At 27.7% G+C, this 24,228-nt stretch overlaps 2 protein-coding genes across 5 annotated transcripts in view; one reads left to right on the top strand and one right to left on the bottom strand.

Annotated features, from left to right (window-relative positions):
• The first annotated feature begins 3,189 nt into the window (after positions 1–3,189).
• Positions 3,190–23,043, top strand: LOC107439945 (beta-1,4-galactosyltransferase 4). 3 transcript variants are annotated; one of them, XR_015434749.1, is made up of 9 exons: positions 3,190–3,564; positions 6,882–7,117; positions 8,220–8,407; positions 9,394–9,516; positions 12,288–12,383; positions 15,194–15,319; positions 16,274–16,377; positions 21,227–21,340; positions 22,911–23,043. XR_015434749.1 is itself a non-coding variant. In XM_087166075.1 (7 exons), the coding sequence occupies exons 1-7, from the start codon at positions 3,321–3,323 to the stop codon at positions 16,323–16,325; spliced, it is 1,065 nt and encodes a 354-aa protein (XP_087022201.1). In that variant the 5' UTR covers positions 3,190–3,320; the 3' UTR covers positions 16,326–16,546. The 3 variants fall into 3 exon arrangements, 2 of the variants coding, with proteins under 2 accessions (XP_087022201.1, XP_015908188.3); XM_087166075.1 differs by lacking the exons at positions 21,227–21,340; positions 22,911–23,043 and having other exon boundaries at positions 16,274–16,546; XM_016052702.4 differs by lacking the exons at positions 16,274–16,377; positions 21,227–21,340; positions 22,911–23,043 and having other exon boundaries at positions 15,194–15,463.
• Positions 15,366–24,228, bottom strand: part of LOC107439944 (calpain-C) — a 42,555-nt gene continuing 33,692 nt past the window's right edge. For both annotated transcript variants that reach the window (XM_087166074.1, XM_043042848.3), the window contains 4 exons: positions 22,878–22,956; positions 18,822–18,938; positions 16,306–16,364; positions 15,366–15,502 (listed from right to left, as the gene is read on the bottom strand). In XM_087166074.1, the coding sequence (XP_087022200.1) occupies positions 15,476–15,502; positions 16,306–16,364; positions 18,822–18,938; positions 22,878–22,956 (282 nt within the window). In that variant the 3' untranslated portion in view covers positions 15,366–15,475. The remainder of the gene's footprint in view (positions 15,503–16,305; positions 16,365–18,821; positions 18,939–22,877; positions 22,957–24,228) is intronic.

Consider the following 24,228-nt stretch of genomic DNA (forward strand, 5'->3'; position numbering starts at 1 on the left):
GTTATAGAATAGTATATATTTTTGTATCCATATAATTCGGAAAACAACAATAAAAAATTATCCAAGTTACTTGAAATAGTGCCATTTGTGCTGATTTTTAATTAATTTGAATCGTTTTCTTGGTAAGTTTTTTTTAGTTTTGAAAGAATAGATCATTTCAACTAGAATTCAGCTGTTCTGTTTTTAAGATACATATTCAAATTCATATCAATTATAAAATTTTGCTGTGTAGTATGTTATCTAAAAGTAATGAAGGGATAAACTATGTATCTATTATTTGAGAATAAAGTTTTCAAACAAGGAACTTATCATTTTGGAATTCTCCGGGAATTATAAATCAGGTAAGTGCAATGATTTTTACAATAAAAAATTTGCTTGTAAATATTTTTTTTTCATTTGATGATGGTTCTCTACAGAATGGTTTTTTACGTCTGATTAAGAACTATAAGAATAATAAAAAAAGAAACAATATGGAAGTTTTTATTTCAATGTAAAGAATTCTTAAAATCGTTTTTTTATCCTAAGAATTCTTTATTTTCCGTTTTTTAGTTTATAATTTTTTGATAAAAATTGTTCTCAAAATACTTTTTTTGAAAAATTAAATGGTATAACATTATGTGTTTATGTATACTTCTTGTATATTCCAATGTTTGAAGTAATATGATTCAGAAAAGTATGGAATAAAAATTCGGTACTTACATATTAACGCCACCGCCGCTACAGATTTGGCGGTTTTTAAGTGCCGCCAATCTACACTTAAAATTTTTGCACAATTCATAAAATAAAACACTTTATTTAAAATCAAAATAGTCGATCGGATTTCGGTGGAAAATGAGCAGATATAGAGTTTAGCATAGATTCAAAACAATCATATCGCCATATGAACTCTGATAAATAAGATTCCAAATGAAATAACATTTCCAAAACGTACTTTTACCAAGATAAAGTTTCATGTTGTGGGAATTGGTACATTTTCGTTTTTTCGGTAAAATATTTCCCTCCTGAAAAAATAAAATTGCATCTTGTTTTGTTTTTGGCAAATCCCAAAGACGAATTTTCGTAGCACTAAAAATGCCGACAAAAAAGAATTGTTTTTTTGTTTTTGCTTCGTCAGCATTCTTTATTTTACGTTTCTTCGTTTCTAAATAATGATTTTTATTGAAACTTGAAATTTTTTGATAAAAATTGTTGTCAAAAAACTTTGTTTACAAAATTAAATTTCATAAAATTATGAAGCTTATGTATACTTTTTGTTCATTTTAATTTTTGAAGTAATATGATTCTTAAAACTATAGAATGTAAAGTTTAAATGGGCCTTTCATGTTATATCATTAAATTTAGTAATACTATTTCTCGGTCACTAGGTTTTAACTCTTATAAGAATATACATATTTTTTTTTGTTAATGTACAAATATTTTTCCGATGTGTTTTGGATATTCCATCTCTAATAAAAAGAGATACCATTTTGTTTTCGGTTGTACAAGAAAGAATATCAAGCATTTTTCTTTTTTAAATTTAATAAGCCACATTAAAGAAGGAACGTTGCAATGCTACACGCTACATTAACGACGTCTCCAGAGTAACTGAATGACGGTTCATATAGAAATCGCAGGTAAGCGTCTCATACAACAACGCCCCCTATAGTTCGTTGCGATCGCGAATAGAGATATTTAGCATCTAAAATATGTTGAAAATTGAAATTGAGATATTTGAGAAAGGGAAATTGTAGAGTAAATTATTAAAAAAAAGAAATAATAAATAAACTTTCTGATTAAAGGGAGCGTATGAGCTTTATTTCGCGATCGCAACCTTCGTTCCATGTCTTGACTTTACCCCTTTCCCTCTCCTCCTCCTTTCGGTTGTATGGGAATGTACTACGATAATTTCCCATTCGAAAATATTTTTCGCATTTAGTTGTCAAAAATGTTTTCTAAAACTTCCACAATGCATTCTTTTAGAACTATGTATTGGCAATCAAAATGGGCTACACGTGGCGTAGAGCCGAACTCTCTACTTACCTATCGCAACACTTCGCATGCTTTCACCATTCGCGTGTGGAAAGTCATATAGGACGGAAGTAGGTTAGATTCTGTCCTGATTCTCACATAGATTAATAATTTCTAAGCTGGGGAACTATATGAAACTGAAAACTACATTGAATCCCCTCTGTAGAGGATCAATATTGGGTTGGCATGTCTTCGGATCATCCTCAGTGGTGTTCCCCAGACCGTCGCCAATAGCCCATTGTGCAGCTCTAATGCGACGTAAACAAAGTACTTACCTACATTGAATAGTTATAAAAGAAAGCGTCATGGGAATTTTTAAAAATGTTTTTGTCAATTAAATACTAAAAATATTAAGAAATGGGAAGAGCATTCCGATATACAAATGTGAAGAGGAGGAGAAGAAAGGGAGGAGGGTCAAGGCATGGAACCGATTTTCTCCCCTGATGGTGTATTCTAGTGTTGGATCCCGAATTGTTTCCCAACTTAAAAGTTTTTAATCTATTTGAAAATCAAGAGAGAAACAAACGTACTTCCGTCTCCTATAACTATACATATGCTAATGGTGAAAGCATGAGAAATGTTATCGTAGGTATAGAGTTCTGCTCTGCGCCACCCAGTAGCCCATTTCAATCGCCAATAGTTTTCTTATTGATAATGTTTCTATTTAAACTCTAAATCAAGACCATAAAGTCGCACAACTAAACATTAAAATTTCGAAAGTGCAACTCGGCAGTGGAAGCAAACTAACTAGCAAATGAAACTTGACAAAAATTCTGGCTTCTATTTTCTGATTTACCTTCTCTTGCCTAACCTTTTTGAACTGTCACCAAGGGCACGTTCCAATATTCGCACCGGTGTAACCGGTTGCACTGGCAGATAGGTATCACCCGCCAAACTCTCTGATAAGCATTAAGGTCGTGGGTTCGAATCCCGCCGTAACCCTCTATGCATTCTTTGTGCTATCCTTCTCTAAATTGTATTTCTGTCCTTCTACTTGAGAAAGATTTATAAGTCTGAAATTGAGCCCACAAATTTACAAATGTATGTAGTTTCAATAAACAATAAGCGGAGGTTTAGTACGATGAGATTACAAAATTCCAAGCAAATTTCATCTTTTCTGAATCACTAGTGGCAGAAGCCGGCTTATTTGTCTTCTAACATTTTTCTTTTTCTTGTTCGTTTAGCTGTGGCATCATTTGATCCTTGTTTGTTTACCTTAAGAATGTCCGCGCGCGAATATGTATTACCATCTCGAAATAATTAAAAAATCTACCTCACAAATCCTGCTTATAATTTTTAATTAATTTCTGAATATGTCTCTAATTAAATTCAACTGGATCAGGGTGCGAAAGCTCATATATTTTATCAGGAACAATCCAGTTGCAACAACATTTATAATAATCTTAATTTTGGGAATATTTTTGCCGATGCGATGTCCTACTTTTAAAGGATATTCCTATTTATCATTTAGTGAAATTAAAGATGACTTGCAAATGTGTTTGGTAACTAGAAGGCCACCTGATTTTAAACTGTGCCCTTTAGTATCTCTTGATTTAGGTACGTTCTTTTTCGATACAAAATCAGAACGTCATTGTCATATATCGAATGTGTTTTTTGTTTTAAAAAAAGTCTGTTCTACAAAAGTTCTTGAAAAGATAGAACTCGTATGCATGTCTTTTTTTTTTATTTATTTCGAAAAGTAAAGGAATGGTGTATTTTGGACATTTTAAAAAAAAAATAGGTTGTTTATAATGATGCATGGAAATTAAATGTATAGTAAAACTTTTTCAGTCATTGAATTGAACACTTGATTGACTTAATATACTATCGAATTTTACTTGAATTTTATTTTTGCTTACGGTCAATTTAAATTTTTTTATATATTAAGTTAACGGTAGGATATAGTTATAAGACTACCGTTCTAAAGGCCTGTTTATACGGTTAATGTTATTGAATCCGAGAACTTGGGGAAATATCTCTTCAAAAAATTGGATGATAGTTATCCAAGTTCTTGAATGTTTCTGATTGGACAGATGAAAAGCTGTGCTTGTTCATATTTAACATTATAAAATCATACTTATGTGAATTCAAAATTGCAAATTGAATTGAAATAACTTCTTAACACAAATAACCCTTACAGATTAACTTATTTGGATTAAAATATATGAAAACAGATAGCAAAATGACATAATCAGATGCCTACTTCCAGCATCATTAACTGTTGTAGCTGATTAGTTAACAGAAGAAGAACTTAGATGGAAAGTAGGGTAAAATCCCAGAATAGCCCACCTCTTTGTGCGTTTTCAAAATCTCGCCAAGTTGGTAATTATTATTGGGATCAACGTTGCTTTTTGATTATTAAAAAAATACCATATAAATTATTACAATTTTATTAAAACATTTTTTTATCGAATAGAAAATAACTTACCTTTACTCTGATGGCTCATTTTTTGACACCATAGGGTACGTCCATTTGACTTCACGAATGAAAGCACTGTAGACAAACATGCGCAACCACATTCAATCCACACTTTCGACATCTCCATCCATTGTATCCTTTCGCTCAATCCAGGGTACCCGCGCACCTGGAAAGTCATGAATTTTCGGTTCAACGAAATTTGTCATGGATTTAGGTCGCTGAAAAATCTAAATTTTAAAATGGAATCCCCCCCCCAATTCCATGGTGATCTGAATTTGTAATAAAATCCCCTCTTACAGTCATATTTTATTAAAATATAAAATTGTTTTTATCGTGTTCTTTAAAAATTATAGTGTACTTTTAAAAAATGAAAGAAAAAACATCATTTCTAGAATGAACTTAAACTTCTGTGATTTCAGAATTTTTGTTATTATTTATTTTTTTTATTTTATCAATTTAAAATTCTAGCTGAAGCAGGCCAGCCATTGGCAAATTTTTTTTATTCCGAAATAAGAACAGAAAAATCAGGAGTATTTCTTTTCTTTCCAATGAGCAAGAAAAGTATCTTTGGAATATACTTCTGCAGAAAAAAATATATATTTACTCTTGTATTTTTTTCAGCTATTTTATTGCTTCAACTCTTTCTTTACTCTGTTTTTTAAATTTAAAATCTTTTAATATGAAGATGCAGATTATAATAGTTTAGGTTATACCTATTATTTTAATTAATGTTATTATATTTATATTGCTTTTTTAAATTTATTGTAATGTTTTTGTTAGAGAAAATAGTAACTTCGTTAAGCAGTGTTTTCACTACAGCGCGAGAAAGCGAGAATCTCGCATATTTTTTTATATTCTCGCATTAAAAACTGATCACCGCGAGAAATTTGCGCATTCTATAAACCAATTTCAAAATTCGCGAATTTCTCGCATTTTGAAAAAAATTTCTCATTTACGCTATTTAGAATAAAATCCGCTTCACTTTTCTTCCTGGATCTTTTATTTTCAACATCTGCCCCATTATCTAGCTTCCCTATTTACCAGTATTGTTCAGAACCTTTTGGAACAACAGAACACCATCCTTCCGAACCACGGAACCTCTTTTAGAACGCATTTCTTTGCAACCACGTGTTTACCGTAGGTAAGGTTTCTTCATGAAAGACGTTCAAATTTTTTTGCTCGTTAATGTTATGTAAGATGGACAAATACCTTGTAAAGCCAATATCTTCTACTCCGAAACGGACAAATGAAAATGAAACAAATGTGGGTAGAAACGATCAAAACGAAACAAATACGCATTTGAGCAACCTAATGAGAATAGCTGATGAAAAAGTAGATGTAGAACATTTTCCATATGATGATGCAGCAAAAATATTCAATGCTTTAAAAATTCGAAAATGTTAAAAATGCATTATAATTAAAGAAATTATTTTTTTTTCAAGTCTCTTTGTGTTTTTTTTTTAATTTTTGAAATCTCACTTAGCTTTTTGAAATCTCACCCTGTTTTTGAGAAAGGGTGAGAAATTCTCACCCATTTTTTTTCTGAGATGAAAACACTGTTAAGTCATGCAAAGTTCTTGGAATTAGTCATGGATTTAAAAATCTAGAATGTAGCAGATACCCTGTCAATCAAACTCATTTATTCTCCACATCTTAGGCATTCATATGTTTTCAAAATTAAATATTCATTCATACACCATTCAGTCATCACTCTCTTACCTTTTGCATTCAGTAAAGTTAAAAATTTGCTCGCCATTTTCAACCAGTACCGCATAATGAAAATTAAATAATACTATGTGTTGTTTTGAAATATGTTTTTAATTTATAAAATAGTAAGAAATTTTTTTTTTCTTCGAATTCAACGCGTTTGACGAAAAATTTGTTGTTACTAATTTTATTGTTCTCTTGTGAAATGGAATTCAAATGTGCAGTGTTCAAATAAAATAATTGAAAGTGTCTGATATAAAAAAATTAAATGTTGAAATTCTAAATTTATATGTTTTGCATTCTTGATAATATAATTCTTTTTCAAGGAAATTATATTTTTTGCTCTTTTAGAATTGACTTTATTTAAAATTTTAAATTTTTTAATAATTCGATGACAATAAATTATTTTTTATGTGTACCATATCTTGAGTTAAATGTAATTGTCAAGTTTAATTTTTTTTCTCAAGTTTCTCTACCACATTAAGTTTTTGGACCACTAAATGAGCACTTAGAAGATCCTATTGGACCACTAAGTTTTCATCACTGGTGTGAACCCTAAAATTTATACTAAGGAGCCCTAAACAAATGTCCTTTATGCTCAAGTGATAGTTATAGGTTGCATTAATTTCTTATTCTTATAACTCTTCCTTTTATTTACTTTCATTCAAGTTTAAATTAAATATGATATTTTAATCGATGTCTAATATCTTTTTTGTGGGCTAATAATTGTTTACGTTTGTTTTTCTAGCTCCGTTTAAAGACGTAAACAGAATTGTGAATGAGACTTCTTTAAAAGAGTTGCCAAAAAAACTTAAAATATTACCTGGAGGAAGATGGTATCCTAAGAATTGCTCCTCATGGCAAAGAGTGGCCATTATTGTTCCTTATCGTAATAGAGAAGCTCATTTGAAAATATTTTTACAACATATGCATCCTTTCCTTCAAGCCCAGCAACTAGATTATGGGATATTTTTGATTGAACAGGTTGATAATTTTTTTTAACTATTTAATAATTTTTATAGGTTATCAAACTTCATAATTATAGTAAATTTTACAATTTCATCAATGAATAAATTTAGTCATAAGCATGGTTTAAAGTTTTACAACATCCTAAATGTGCATGTATTTTTATGAGTAGGATGTGAGGAGAAAACTATTCACAGTTTTTAATTAGAAAATTGCTAAAATATTTAAAATTCCAACTATAATCTTTGTGCACATATTGCAGAATAAATTAGGGGAATGGGGTTTATAATATATTTTTTAACATGTACTCACTGATAGAGGCCAGCTCTGATTCAAGAATTATGTAAATTATTTCCGTAGAGTATCATGATTCATTTTAAAATTAATGATACCATGTGAAGTTATTCAATAGAAACTGTGCTGTTGTTAAATTTTTAAGTTTATTATGTATTAAAACAGTGAAGAAAAATAATATTTTACTCAATTGCATAAAAATTGCTAAGTTTATTTTAATTGTCTGATTTTCTGTTATTCCCCTCGCTTGTTAATGTTTACTTTAATTTTCCAGATAGCTTATCTTTCCTGTTCTTATCTATATGAATGAGTTTTAATTCACATTTTATCATATGTACAATTATTTATTAAATTGAGCCTTCTGAAACACCTTTTGATTTGCTATTAATTACTACAGAAAAATTCCAGTGCTTTTTTTTAATTTCATATTGATGAGTTCTTATTATCTTTCTCATCCTTTCTAAAACTTCTTGGAATGTTTGTTTAAGTAAAAATAATTTAGAGTTTCATAACTTCTGACTTAAAAGCATTTTCTGTAATAAAAATAATTATTATGGAAGGTTTATGGGGAAAAAATGTTTAAGAATTGCAATTATAATCACTGCTTGCAAAACTGAATATATTTTCATTTTGTAAACTACTTATTGATTCGCAAGAAAAACTAGCAATATTTTTACGGTTATTTTGTTTAATTACATGCTCATAAGCTGAAAATATGATTATAAAAAAGATGTTATATTAATTTTTAGAAACTGGAATACTTCATAATTCCTAATACATGTTTATACTACAAATGTTTGTAATTTAGTATTTTGTCTATTTTCAGAGTGAAAAACATGATTTTAATCGAGGGAAGCTCTTTAACATTGGTTTTCTTGAAGCTACAAAAGAGCCAGATTTTTGCTGTTTTATCTTTCATGATGTTGATCTATTGCCACAGAGTCCGCAGCATACTTACGGCTGTTCAGAAGAACCCAGGCACATGTGTTCTGCTCTGGATGCATTCCGATATGTGTTAGTTTGCAAAGTTTTACTGTGTTTGGTTGAAAATTATGTATTGTATGTTAGTGTTAAATAGCATTAAGTTTCTAATTTATTAATTTTTTCATAAATATGATTTATACTAAATTGAAAGGAAGTTTTTAAAACATTAAAAATTTCGAATCTTTACTCTGCATGTTTTGTAATTTCATTTCAGAAATTAGAATTTTCTATCTTTTGTGTTATGTTTCTTCTTCATTATTATTAATTTTGCCTGTTGAGATTATTACCTAGAGCCAGCCTGACCACTGCTTACCATTTAAAATTTTATGACTGGTTGCAAAGTTCAGAAACTCTTTTAAGCAAAAATTATGTTAAAAGAAAAGTAAAAAACGGTGATCAAAGTTAATTAAATATAATGAATAATATTTAATTTTTTATTTTGTATAATTTCAGAGGAAGCTGTAAAGCTAATCTTTCATGTGATACCACATGCACTAATTTGAAATTTTTGTTTCATTATTTACCTTTTTCCCTATATTTCTAGATGATTTCTTATACTATCTTCCATACAATAAATATTTTCTCTAAAGCTAGCTTTCCTATGTTTTCTAAATTAAATATTTGTTTTCTGAATCATTATTTGTTGATCAGCTAAATAGTACTCTTAATTTTATTGAATGTACTAAAAAAGTTTTTCATTATAAAAGATATTTATTATATAAGTTTTTAAAATTTTAAATATGTTAATATTGAACCTCTACAAGAGTTCATTTCTTATTGATCAAAATTTACTCAACTTATTTAAAACAAAATATATTTTATTACTCTAAAATTTGAATTTTTATTTTTTTTCTACACACTAATTCTTTCCTATACTAGCCTTAATTGACCCCATATAATTTAAAAATATACTGTTAAATTAGAAAGTCATAATGTTTATTGTCTTAAAATGTTCTATTCTTTTATATATTTATTTATTTTAATTTTATTCTTCCTAATTTTATATTATTTTATAGATTACCATATCCTGAACTATTTGGTGGTGTGGTTGCTTTTACAAAGGAGCAGTTTTCGACAGTAAATGGATTCTCAAATCTTTATTTTGGTTGGGGTGGTGAAGATGATGATCTCTATGAAAGGTAAAATTTATTGAGATGCTATTACTAATACAGCCTGTTGGTGTAATTTTGCATTAAATTCTTTCCTTTTTTTGAATAAAATGTTTTTTTTCCTATCCCAAACATTTAACTTTATTTTATAATTTGTGTTTCATCATTTTTTTCATATCAGTAGCCTAATTGTCACCCTTTTTAAGAAATTAGAAAGTTGTGTGTTGAGGAGAAATTGCTGTACGAACTCGCCCAAATTTGAAACACCATCTATTAATAGTTCATCTAAAATTAATTATTCATCCAATTAAAATTTTTAATGGTGTCTTTTAAACTAATTATGTATGAAGCATGACTTATTATCTATATCAATTTGTTACTTAATCTTTATTACTTTCTTTTATGAATTTTTCTATTATTTCTGGCTGAACGTTGTTTGTATTTACTAAGGTATTAATTCATAAAATGTATAAAATAAATTATTTATTATTGAACGTTTAAGTTAGGTGTGCGCTATCTGTTGAAGTGGAGCATAGAAAAAATGTTCACTTCCAAGTGCCACAGATGTAATTTTTATATTATTTGATAATAATTTAAATATTCTTTCTTTCAATTCTTTAAACACCTATACATTTTATAATTTTTTTCATAATGATTTTTGTCTTAAATAACTGTGTTAAGAAAAAAAAGCTTTAAAAATTTTCATGTTATGTTGTATTTTTTTAATTAATATTTGGATGTAAGGTAAGATGTAACCCATTTCCCATTCTGTGATATTCAAAGAGCAGAATTTTGTCTACAGACAGCAAATTGTGACAACCAACAAATTCAGTGTCGCAATAAAATGCACCAAGAGGATGAAAACATGCGGTTTCAACCCATGTTATGTCGGGTGTCTTTATTCATAAAAGAGAAAGTTCAATGTATCTCTTGTTTACTCTTTATGTTATTAGAGATTCTTATTTTATCATATTCAATAATCTTCAGAAAGTTTATTTAATTTTACTAATAACAAAACATATTAATATATCTATACAGTGCCTGCCGTTTATTAAAATAACTTTCGTTTTATGCTCTTTTGATTTTATTAAGCGGCTGATTTTATTAAGAGGCGATTCAACATTTGAAACAAAAAACAAATTTTACGATATATTCTAAATGCAAGCACTTTAAAAGCTGAAATAATGACCACATTAATGCTTTATTTTAACTAATTTAATTATTTTAATAAAGTAAAACCCTACATAAGATTAAATTTATAAAAGTTTTGCAAAACACCGATCAATAGTTGCTCGAGTTGCAGTATTTAAAATTAACTTTTCAACATCATTTGAGAGTTTATAGAAGTTTTTATAGTTTTCGATATTCCTTCTCTTTGTTCTAAAGCTTGCCGCAATACATTAAGTGCTTTTCTGACTTCCATTGAAGATGGCACTGATGAGTTTATTTCATTTTCTGAGTCTGATTCCTCCATTTCATGATGGGAAATAACTTTGCAATTTTTGATGTCTGTAACTATTTTAGAATCAGATTTTTCTCCTGATGTTTGCAGGTTATCGTCAATAGCTACGTAACGTGAAAAATTCTCGTCCATTTCATTTTCTTCATTGCTGATCATTTCTTCGAAACTGTTATGAGCCCCATCTCCATCCCCATTGTACATTTAGGAAGCTTATCATAGTTTTGCAACACTGCGAATTTATCTTTAAGACTCAAAACCTGAAACTTAACCAGAACTTAAAAATGATATGTGCTCTAACTATAATTTACTCAAACGGCTTAAATAATATGGAACATGTGCACAGACAGTTTTTGGAAATCTATTCATGTTCTCTGTTAAGATAGATAACAAAAGAAATTTCTCTCCCTTCTATGGTTCATTCAATAAAAAGTAAGATAAGAATTCAACCCCCTGGTGAGTGAGATTCATTGCTGATCATTTCTTCGAAACTGTTATGAGCCCCATCTCCATCCCCATTGTACATTTAGGAAGCTTATCATAGTTTTGCAACACTGCGAATTTATCTTTAAGACTCAAAACCTGAAACTTAACCAGAACTTAAAAATGATATGTGCTCTAACTATAATTTACTCAAACGGCTTAAATAATATGGAACATGTGCACAGACAGTTTTTGGAAATCTATTCATGTTCTCTGTTAAGATAGATAACAAAAGAAATTTCTCTCCCTTCTATGGTTCATTCAATAAAAAGTAAGATAAGAATTCAACCCCCTGGTGAGTGAGATAGGTTTCTCCAAACTTCATTCAAGTCAAGGAATTAACATTGATAAATTGATTTCTATGAACTCGCCGCTTACCATCCACCTATGTATATCACAGGTTTGTGAGTAACTGTTGCTTCTTCTAAAAAAATCTTCAAAAAAATAAAATTTTATAAATGAAAATAAAAAAAGCTGAAATATTGCACCTTTGATTTATTATGTAGTCAAAATTTTGATTTTAAAAAGCGGCGGCATTGATTTTATTAAAGGATGTTTTTAACATGTATTAATATTGTAACGATTCGGTTCTTGCCGATTTGATTTTATAAAGCGGCTGATTTTATTATCCAGTGATTTTATTAGCGGCGGGCACTGTATATGCATTTTGCAATGAATCATGATGGTGACCTGGTTTTAAATTTTTTTAGCTAATTATTTAATAAAATATGCATTTTATAATTTAAGTAAATTTTATTAATGAACACAAAATATGTAATGACAGACTTATTTTCTATGATTTACTAAGTATTTTTGTTCTTAATGAAATTCTATATTTTATTACTTTCTTTAAATGTAGGCTAAATGCAAAGCGAATGAAAGTTCGACGTTATGCCCCATACATTTCAAGATATACTGCTTTGTTTCATAAAAAAGAGGTTCCAAATCCAAACAGGTATTGAAAATGCTTAAGTTAACTTAAGCAATTTAACTATTTTTTTTTCTATTATGTCTCTATTGCGAGTATTTTAAATTTATTGGTGCACTGCTTGTTTTAATGTATATATTATTTTAATGTCATAAATTAAAAAGTGCATAAGTCTGATTTTATGTAACACCAATCTCTTTTAAAAACTTTATATCAGTTATTGTTTCAATTTTTGACTTTATCATTTAATGTAAAACAAATATTTTTCACTTAGCACTTTTTTAGTGAAATATGTGAATTTAATATCTCTCAGTTAACCCCTTAACTGCCGCGGGCGTATATATGCATCTCGGCCAGAAAATGCATTAACTGCCGCAGGCATATATCTACGCTTTCCCGACACTGCTATAAATATAACTACGCCCCTGACTTCTAAATCCAGTAAAATGACCTCGAAAGTGTTTGCAATGATGCATTACCAATTTCGGAGGATGTGTTAGATAAGTGATATCATCATATTTATTGCTTGTGTTTTTCTATGTGAGGAAGGTTGGGTTTATTCTTCTTTCGCTTTTGTTTCACGTGTATATTCGTCATGAATCCCACTATCAGTGCAATAAATGTGATATTGGTTTATGTGTCCAACCATGTTTCAGGATTTATCATACAACAGCTAAGTTTTAACATCTTTTATATTGTATTTTTATTTTATTGTATTGTATTTTATTTTCTATTTTTCCTTTTTCTTCTCTTGCGAAAGTAAACTGCTTTTAAATTGCAAAGCGTGCATCTTCCCCCCCCCCCACCAAAACATGTGTAACAAAGGGCGCTTGAGCGAAAAACGGTGGCACTGGGGATTGAATCACGTAAATTTTACTCGGCAGGGGTTAAGTCGCCCCAATGATTGAAAGGGAAAAAACACAGAAGATACAGAACACAGAAGATTTCAATCTTGGCATGGAAAGAAAGAAAATGAGGTATTGATGTGAAAAACCAGTAAAATTTCAAAGAAAAAAAATGGCAGTTATGGCAAGAATATTGAGGCAAGTGATTAAAAGGAAAGGGAAAAAAAACTCATTCAAGTATCCTTCTATCACAGTGAACCAAACTGTCCCAATATGACATTCTTGACAAAAGAAAAATATATGCATTTCACTCTATTCCATTGTCCTAATCTATTAAAAATGAGTATCTAGAAACCTCATATCACTTGGAAATATATTTAGAACCTTTAAGTAAAATATTCGAACTAAATCTTATAAATATTTATCTCTCATAAAAAATATTTGGAGAAAACTACTAAAATGTTTGTTTGAGTCCACACTTATTTTTCAGAATGCAATAAAATTGTTATTTAAGCAATTCAGCAAAAGATTTAACCAATTGAAAAGCTTGGAACTGACTATTAAAATATTGCTCACAGTACTTTGGCATAAAAGAATTACCAATAAATCTGAAATGATGATTCCGAGATGAAACTTAACAAATTAACTTGAATTCATATGTTTGTTGACTTAATGTCATGACTTAAAATTACGAAATAAAATTCCAAAGAATGAAAAAATAACTATAAATTGGAAATAAATTTTTAATTTCATAAAATGTTATGGCTTTGTTTACAATTTTTCCATTTATATTTTTTTGTAAAACTGTATTCTCAGTATTAAACGGTGCGAAAATTTATCAAGGAAAGCGACTAACAGATTAAGTCAATAGTCATTTGACAATTGAGATTTTTCTGTATCACTCATAATTGGCAGTTTATTGAGCCTGTGACATACTACGGATGAGTTAAAAACAGGGGTTAGTAAAAACAAGATTTAAAATGTAGGATCAATCCAAAATGTTTTAGTTGAAACAAGAACTTGGTTAGTAGAAACACAGTTGCACGCCATCTTTTAGAGGCTCATACAATAAAACTTGTTTGTCGTATACAAATTACAGCTGTACTCCAGCTACCATGATTAGATACAGGAAGCACAGATTGTTGTAAACGTAGTACAACAAATACTATAAACATGTACAGAAAATATATTTTGCTGTAAAGGAGGCACAACCACTTAGGACAGTTCAAAGTAAATCTTAACTCCAAATTCCAACCTAGATCTCTATTCTGTGACATAATTCAGCATATTGTCCATGTTACTATCGTCAGGAAATCCAGCAGAAAGAATCAGGGTTAGCTCTCAGCACTTAACAACTCCAAGATATGCATTCCTCTACTTAAAGTCATACAGGCTGAAGAATTCTTTTTTCCATCATATTAGCACTCCACCTGTTTGCATCTGCCAGTTGCTAAGTATAACACTGCTGCCTATTGTAAGGTATGAATGGAAGAAAGCGGCGAGAAACAAACAACCTATGATAATTATCCCTCTATATAATTTGCATAACATTGATGCCAGAATGTTTAATATTAAGTATTAAAAAATTATTTAAAAATGGAAATATATGTTAATTAAATACTTAAGAGGTGCGATGCTACTGCTCTGCCAATTAGCGAATCTCCACAGGCTACCTAAAGACAACAAAACAAATAAATCAAAATTCAAGTAACAAAACCCGAATTTCGATGAGTGACATCAATTGATCAATGCTTGTGTTTGTTGACTTTTGACAAAATTTTATGGAATTTTCCCTTCTACATTTCTTTCTCATCGAATATCACAGAAAATGCTTTTGTTTTTTTTCCCATTTTTATCTTTTTATTGCAAAAAATCCACCAGCTTAAGATTCAGTTGAAGCTTATGCTCTGAGTGTTTTAAAATATATTAATTTTTATGAACATTCAAAATTCTTTTTGTTATATTCTTTCTTAATTATTTAAACTTTTTTAGGCATGAACTTTTGAAAAAGGGTAAAGAACGCATGGAAGTGGATGGATTGAGTACCTTGGATTACAAAATACTGTCCTCAGATTTCCACCCTTTGTATACCCGTATCTTAGTTGATGTTGACCCGAAGTAACTTGGTTTTTTTTTTCTAGTCATTCTAAAATAAATTAACAAGTTTGCTTTTTATTAACATAAGATTTTTATTGTACTTTTCTTTTTGATGATACATGAAATATAAATAGTGATGTTTAGTGGATGAAGTTGGCTTGCTTGTATCGCAATATATCAGCATTGCAGGGATGCTTGTAACCACTGTTAAAAAAAAAAAGTTAGCAGTGATATTTTATTTTTCAAGTACCATAAATTTTATTTCATTCATGAAAAAGAGGATAAAGTTACATGTATATAATGCTCAAATTGAACATATTACTTTATAGTTCATAATTTTATTGTAATTTATAAAAAATCATTGGCTGTTCAAAGTAATTGTCTCAGAGGCAGTGGACTGAGGTTGGTTTATATTTGTTAAAATGTATTTACTGGTATATATTTCCTTAACAGCATTTGCAATTGTTTGAGAATAGTTAAATATGGACAGGTTTAGTAGTTAGTAAGTTGACAAATCAATTTGAACCATTACTTTTAAATTAGAACTATCTATTAAAATTTAAATATTGCTTATAATGTACCGATTTCAATATATTTAAATTTTTCATAAATAAAAAATATTTATCAATCATTACATAAGATGCTCTTATTTTAACAAATTCATTTTGAAAATTTTTATTTATACATAAATATTAAATCCATCTTTACTCAGAGGTAATTTTGTGATAGTTGAGTTTTGTCAATTTTTATTAGAACTTAGCTTTCTTGTGCTCGCATAAATAATTTAACTGGTTCCTTTTTATTTAAATAAACAGACAAACTACAGACAATCTTGTTTTGACAAAATCATTCTGAAAATCACCGTTAAAAAATATATGTTAAAACTTCTTTAGTTAGTGATCATTTTATATTTTAGTTTTTTAATTTTTTTCTAGCACTTAACTTTCTTGTTATATATGTAATTAATTTAAATAGTTCTTTTTATTTAACGAGAAAAAAATCCTTACTTCAGACAATGTTGTTTTGACAAATCCATTCTGAAGAAGATCTTTCTTTTCAAAAGTGCCTAAGGAAAAAGAGTAAGCAATATTTTAATTTTCTCTAATTAGTGAATATATGATTTTAAGATTAGTCATTTAATTAAATTTTAGAAAAAATATCAGAATTGTAACTGCATTCAAGTATATAGTGTATTATAAACTCTTTAATGTTGTGCACATGTTTTTTAATAAAATAAAAAAAAAGAAATCACAAAGATTTATCTGATTGTTATAATTGTAGTTTCTTCTCTGTTAAAAATATATAAATATGTGCCTTTGTTACAGCTAGTTATTTACCAAAATGTATTTTTTGAAAATGTAAGATGATGAATATTTCAAAAGTTATTGCGTCCATTTTTTGTTACACTCATAATTCCTGTAAATAGATTAAATTGTTGCTTTGTATGCATTATAAAACACACAATTTTTAATATAATTGATAAAACCTGATTTAGGATAATAAGATTATAACTTCTTATTTTTGCAGAAAAAAATTTCTTTTATATTACCTGTCATTTTAATAATAATTAAAAACTTATAAATAATAGTAAATTCTCAAATTGATGTTAATTTTATTTGTGATAATGGACACTTATTCATAAATTCAATTGCAAAAACATTATTATGCTTTCCTTGTTCATTAATGTGCGATGTGTTTTAAGCAATTCACCGTTAAACAATTATCTTTTTATTGTTTACATTAAATATACTGCAATTTCCTTCCTGCAGTTTGGAAATTAATTTAATAGAATTGTTTGTCTTATTTCTGATGTGAATTTTATTTTGAATAGAAATCTTTGTATGTTTGCTAAGCTCTTTTTTTTCCTTCTAAATTTAGAACTTGTTTTCTATATATTTACCGTGTCCATATATTTAACTAACCGTGTCTATATATTTAACTAAGCTTGATTAGTTTGGAAAGTCTTATGTGCTTGAAACTTAAATTGCAAGAATATTGTAATTCATTATAATAAAAGTTACAAAATTTAATATTCACTATCTCTATCACATTAACTTGTCTATTTTCTGTCCAATAACAAGTCTATTATCTTTAAACTGATTTTTATTTTAAAAACATAAGAGTATTATAAAAATATTTCTTCTATCATGTGGACATTATTATATAAATATTTTTATTGTGCCAAAAGATAAAAATACTGAAATTTTTTTCTTTTTTTTTTTCCATCTGATGTTTCCTTGATAAATGTTAACCTATGTAAATTACGTTCATACTTTCTTGTACTTTAAGTGCATTCTAATGCTATATTCTAAATAAATCTCCTTCATCTTTCATAATTACATTTAAAATATGTCATCTTACATAAATATCATCCTACTTATGTGATGCTTGTTAAAAATTATTTCAAGCTGATCTAATGTTTAAAAATTATAGCTTAGTTTGAATATTAATGTGTATTATTGAATGTGATATTTTGCCTACCAAACATACTATCACAGCATTATTTTTGCAAATTAAATTTAGAATGGTTTTATATTTATGATGATGAATTTAGTGCTTTTCTGTATTATATTATGGTGATGAGAATTATTTTGTAAATATTAACAATTGTTACATAGTTTAGTCATTTAAAAAAATGTCATATTTGTTTTATGTTTTAAAAAGTAATTTATAAATGTTAAGCATTTTGTTATTTGTTAATTTCTTTTTCATTTTTTTTTTAACATTTATATTTAATTTTCAGCTTATGAGGTGAGCTTTTACTTAAGTTGTGATGATTGTGTATTGAACTAGATTGTAATAAAAATTTCTGGCAATATTTTAATTCAATTGATGGATCTAAAAATAAATTTATTTAATATTCTGGACAATCTGCTCCCTTTGCTATATGAATTTCTGCTTTAATATGTTTTACTTTTTGTTGGAAGCTGCAAATTAAAAATCTGATCTCAATTTCTGCGTCTTTGAATGAGCTCATCCATTAAAAGTATTTACTAAATTATTTTAACTGCATTCTTATCTTTTTTTGTGTCATTTTATCAGTTTTTGCACTTTTTAAAAAAATAAAACTTTTGTATTATATTATGATCTCATAATATGGCATAAGTTTCATTGTTTCAAATTCATGAAAGGTTATTACATGTTGGTATGGAGTATTATTATGTGTTGAAGTTTTATCACGAAGTATAAAACTATGTGAAAACTTTTTTTAATTAAATGTTGGATTTCAGTAAATAAAAAATTTTAAAAATATTAAAATTGCACCCATACAAATATTAAAAAAAAATATACCAAAAAAATTACAATTTCTTTTTCTCTTATCCTTCCTTATGTGAATCCTTCTTAATAGATAACATTATCATTGTAAAACATTTATAAAATTACAAATTTTTCTAGATTCTCTAAAAATATCCGGAAAAAATTGGCAATTTAGTCATTCAGAAAAATATCATTTTTGTTCAGAAAAATATTTCTCAATACATCTCTCATTCATCTTAATTTAGAAAATTATTTAGATACTTACCGAATGCTACCATGAGATGTAAAATGCATAAAACAAAATCTCCAAACCTCAATGTTCCATCTTTTCTCATGTATCTTAGCACTAGCAAAGATAAAGCATCAATGTTTACTTGGAAACCTAAAATTAATGGTCATTTTTATTATATAAAATTAGCTTTTACATCTAATTCAGTGTCAACTTTTAGTTTTTAACAAATGAAAAACTTTTTTAAAAAGTAAGTTCTGCCACGATATTTAAAAAAAATTATTTTTTTACAAAATAAAACTTTAAACTATGATGTTGTAATTATTTTTTACTGAAAAAAAGTAAAGGCAGTGATCTCACTTATTTGCAATAGTGAATCAAACACGTCAAAAATCGTACAGGGGACTACAAATAAAGTTACTATGCATCCTTTAGGATGTGTAATTATTCTCCATCAAGAAAATAATAATAGTGCAGCAGATCTGAATCAGCAAAATTTAAAAGATTACTATATTTTCATGCTATTTTTCTATGACACAAGATCAGTTCTAAATAAAAACTTTGATTTCAAACATTACTCTCATCTTATTTAGAATCCTTATAAATGTAAATATTTATTGATAATAGGATATGAAGGTATATAGAGAATTTACCTGCTCAATATCACTAATTATTTATTTATTTTTGTATTCAAAATTACTTTTCTTCTCCTTTCTCTAGGTTTTTTTTTTAAATGTTTGAAACATTATTTGAAGTAAAAATTTTTATTGCTTCTTGTAGAATTAAAAAAAAAAAAAATTTAATTTTAATAGTAAAAAAAGATGCAGAAATTTGGAAATCCTGGGTCGTTAGGGTCCATAGTTTCAAAAGTCTAGCAGAACCACTGTAAAGGAAATATGTCTTAATTAATATTTTATCACCTTTTTTTATTAAATAAAGGTTTGTAGCTAAGCTGAACATTATTGATTAAAAAATTTTCCCCTTTGAACTAAATAATTCAATATACAAAACAATGAGACTTAGTTGACCAAATTTGACATATAATAACACCCAGATAAATTAAGATATCTCATTTATCTTGATAACAATACTTTTATGTAGCATTGCTCTACCCTTTTAACTGCAAGTTTAATTTATACAAATATTTTTAATGTTTTACTTCATTTACTTTTATATATTTCCATGGATTTTTTTTTTTTTTTTGCATGTAATACTCATATTTTCTTCTACTCTTAATATTTTTTTATAGTTTGATGTGGGTTTTTTTTCCCACATGCAATTTGGCTTATTTTTTCTAAAGCAAATACTACTTCATGTGCTGCTGCAAAATCTAAAGACAACAGGACTAAACAAACTTATATTTTATATCTAATTTAGTCAGATAATACCCATTCATTTTGTAAAAAATATTAAATAAATGCAATATAAAGCCCTAATATTTATAACAGAAAATGTATTTAGCAGGGGCTATGGTTGTCCTGATATCCTTAATAAATATTTTGACCTGATTTTTAACTATCTGACCTGATTTTTGCGTGTGTTCAGAGCATTATATTTTCTGCAGATTGAGATTTTGAAATAATCAATTTGAAAAATCGAAGGATTTTGAATGTCCTTTTATTTATATTTATAATGCTTTTAACAATTGCAAAAATTTGATAGCTCTAAGTTGAAAATGTTTCACTAATTGTGTACATAAATCAAGCATCATTCATTCAGATCACAAATCAACCAGATTCACAAATCAACCAGATCACAAATCAACCATTTCATTGTTTCAAAATTGTTTAGTGTGAATTAAAAATTCATCATTAAAAATTTTCCACTATCAAATTTTTAAGATGATGAATTCTGGAGTCGAACACTTATTTATAAATGTTGCCAAATGCAGTAACAAATCTTGAAGGGTGGAGTTTTGTAGCTTTGCAATTATTCCCGTGTCTCTTCCATCCAATTTTAAAATAAATTGGTCACAATACAGTAAGTCTGGAATTTTTAAACATTGAATTGAGGAATTATCCACTAAGTTACTTTTGCACATAAATGTTAAGTGGCATATTTACTGTATTTTCATTTGGAGATTATTGAAACCCTTTTTTAAAATTATTTGATTAAAAAGTTTTAATCTGGATTTCTAATTTTTATGAAATATTGATGTAAGGAAAGGTTAACTAATTGATGCCAGTTATTTATTTATTTATTATGCTACAGTACTTTACAATAAAAAGTGGCTATATATATATCTTAAACTGTTATTAGTTGTTAGTTCTCCATTAGAAAATTATTCTGGAGCTGTTAAAACTTCCAGATCAAGACACATCTACTCAGAAATTAAAAATGTATTTTAGTGTATTGCTGCCTGATTGTATTTTGCTATTTTTTTGCTGTAATTTGCCTTTATTTTATTTAAGTAGAGCAAATTATTATTATTTTTTTTTTAGCTTGTTGTTTGTCCTTTTTAAAAGTAGCCTGATTGGTATATATAAACTGAACCAAAAAAATATCCTGTTTATTGAATGAAATATTGTCCTGATTTTTTTCTCGGACCCATTGAGGTATTTGTCTTTTTGTCTATATACTTGTCTCTAATTCTATACTCAATTTTTGCGTAATGTTGTTTTATTTGTATTTTTACTGATGTTTTTTTTATATAAATATATATGTGTGTTGTTAAAAGTGAATGCACGCCCCAAACATTTCCCAGTACAGTAATTATTTATTATTAGTATATCTTTCCTTAGAAGTTTTTAATTTTAACATTTAAAAATTATTTTAAATTTCCTAATATATTTTTAAACTTATATTGAAAAAAATTTGCATTTCATATTCAAAAATGTGTAAAAATTCAATTCATATATATAGATTATTTTGCATTAGCTTAATGAAGAGACAAAAAGATTTTAAAAATTCAACACTGACTGGTATGGATATAAAGTGCTCTTGTAAGGAATGACACTTTTATTTTTTTTTATGAGCCCCAAGCCAGTGCAAATTTAATTTTATATGTTATTTATTAATTGCCATTTAAGCAATTTAATTTGCAGATTGTATTCAAATTTGATAAAGTTTGGATATAATTCAGAGCTGCTAACTTTCTATCCTTTTTGGGTAAGTTCCAAGTAGTAGCTAAGTTTTTTTTATATATGATTCTTTGATTTGTGTGATTTAATGTTATTTTTCTCGCCGCTACATGTAAATTATTCAAAACATCATCTTAATACCACTTACCCGCTCTCCTATGGCGAGGCTTTTAAATATTGGGAAAATTGCCAAATATTCTTAAAGCTGTATATTTAATTCGTTCCCACTAAATAAAATATTTTTCAAACTGCGTAGTAGTTGACAGCCCTGGTAATTGTTTGTGTTTTGATTTAATTTATAAATTTGTCCTTCTAAACATTGAAAATTGCCTGTTTAAACTTAAGAACAATGAAAGATTTCTTTGTAAATGGTGTTTTTCTTTTTTCCATTTCCTTTGAAATTTGTTTTAAATAATTTATTTGTACAGTTTTGTAAATTACATATTTGTTCTGTATAGTTGTAAATAATGTATGTTATAAATCCTATATATGAAAAAAAAATCTGCCCAATATTCTGTAGTATTATTCTTGTTGGTATAATAAATTGTGTGCTTATATAATATATTGGTCACCTAGTTATTAATATGTCTGTCTAAACTACTATTTGTTTTAATTTTTTTTTCCTGCCACCCTGGCCCATATGTCTGGCACTTTGCCCCATAATGGTTATGCTTAGTAAGGAAAATTAATTCTGCAATTTCTCATTTACTTGTTAAGTTTGGGTTAAAAACTGAAAAGGTGCGTTTTTTCATTGTGTTTATTTTTGGAAACAGGTCTTTCAAACTGTGTCCATTTTTTTAAACACATAGTCTGAACTGTGTCCATCTTTTTAAACACATAGTCTGAACTGTGTCCATTTTTTTAGACAAGCATTTCTAACTACGTCCATTTTCATAAGCACAAGTGTCGAACTATGTCCAGATTTAAAAAATATCTGATGATAAGCAATACCATTAAATGAAGTTTAAATTTTTCCAATACTAAAATAAATATTCTTAAAAAAAAAACTTACCAACATCCATTAAAGCTCCTCGTAATTTTTCAGCTCGAAGTATACCTGAAGATCCCCTACTGTGACTTCGAAATATTGTCTAAAAGGTATAAACGTAAGATATTTAATTTTCAATTTAGACTTATTATATTTAATTATATTTCAAAGCTGTTAAAAATGTTTAAACCCATGCAGTGCTGTTTATTTTTCATTTACATAATTACATGAATGCTCCTTAGAAATAAAAAAAATCTAATTTCAAAAATTGTGAGAATTTTTTTTTTTAAATTAAGCTTTTTTACAACATTGTGAGAATTTTTTTGTTAAAGTTTAAAGTTAAAAATTATATAAATTAAAATTATTGTAATTCTTACCAAGATAGTTAATTTTAATATAACATACCAGCTCCTATGTCATACAAATGGCGCATTATAGAAATAATTTTGTTTATACTTAGAAAAGTTCTAAGTGAAAATTTTGATACTGATCTTCTAAACGATTATTCCTATCAATTTAATTTTGATCTCATTCAATTCAACTTAAAGCAATACATAGAATTCGTTATTTCCTTTGTCCATATAGTAATGTAAGACTCGATATGCAGTTATAAGTATAAAACTGTACTTATTATTAACATTCAAAAACAATAAAAACTTTAAAACTCTTACATAAAAACTATATTACACAAAAACTTTTAAACTTCTTGTCCCATCAACATTGATTCGGTTTTATTCGAGTTAACTTAAAAGATAAATTCAAAACAATGCCTCACAAGTATAAATAAGTATTCCTGATATTAAATAGATATAATAAATTATAATTTGTTATGCTTCATACTTTTTAAATTCCTAATAACTTTAGCATTAATCTTTTGATTAATACTTATGACTTGATTATGGTGTCATTTGATTCAGCAAAAAAAGTGAGAGGAAACAATCCCCTCAATTGTTTGAATAATAATGTTTAAGACCCCTTCCCTTTAGTATATTCAAGAGTATATGGTATATGGCAGTTAAAACTCTCTTTAAGGAATGACAGGGTGCGTAGCGTTTTTAAAGGTGCTTATTTTCGCTTTTTAAAGGCCCTTTAAGGTGCTTTTTTCATTAGGTGTTTTTAAAAAGTGCTTAATTTTTCCTTTTTCAAAATGAAATTTTTCCTTCACCATGATTTTTGCTACGAATTATGCAAAAAGACTCAGTTCACATTGTTCTATTTAACGTTTTCACAATTAATTCGACCCCAATCTATTCGACGTATTGTCAGTCCGTAGCGTATGAAAACGACATTTGTTTTACATAATTCAAAACTTCATGATTTTTGACAATTGTCCAGAACAATCTCATTTTTTTGGACATGACGGTTAAAACTAGAT

This window comes from Parasteatoda tepidariorum, chromosome 6 (genome assembly GCF_982258835.1).
Source record: "Parasteatoda tepidariorum strain Cologne lab strain chromosome 6, Ptep-v5.0, whole genome shotgun sequence".
Lineage (NCBI taxonomy): Eukaryota > Metazoa > Arthropoda > Arachnida > Araneae > Theridiidae > Parasteatoda > Parasteatoda tepidariorum.

Excerpts from the sequence above, each read along its gene's own strand:
- LOC107439945 (XM_087166075.1), top strand. The coding sequence starts at position 3,321 with ATGTCTCTAATTAAATTCAACTGGATCAGGGTGCGAAAGCTCATATAT. Across the intron at positions 8,408-9,393 it reads CTGGATGCATTCCGATATGT|ATTACCATATCCTGAACTAT; the intron begins GTTAGTTTGCAA and ends ATTATTTTATAG. Across the intron at positions 12,384-15,193 it reads GAGGTTCCAAATCCAAACAG|GCATGAACTTTTGAAAAAGG; the intron begins GTATTGAAAATG and ends AAACTTTTTTAG.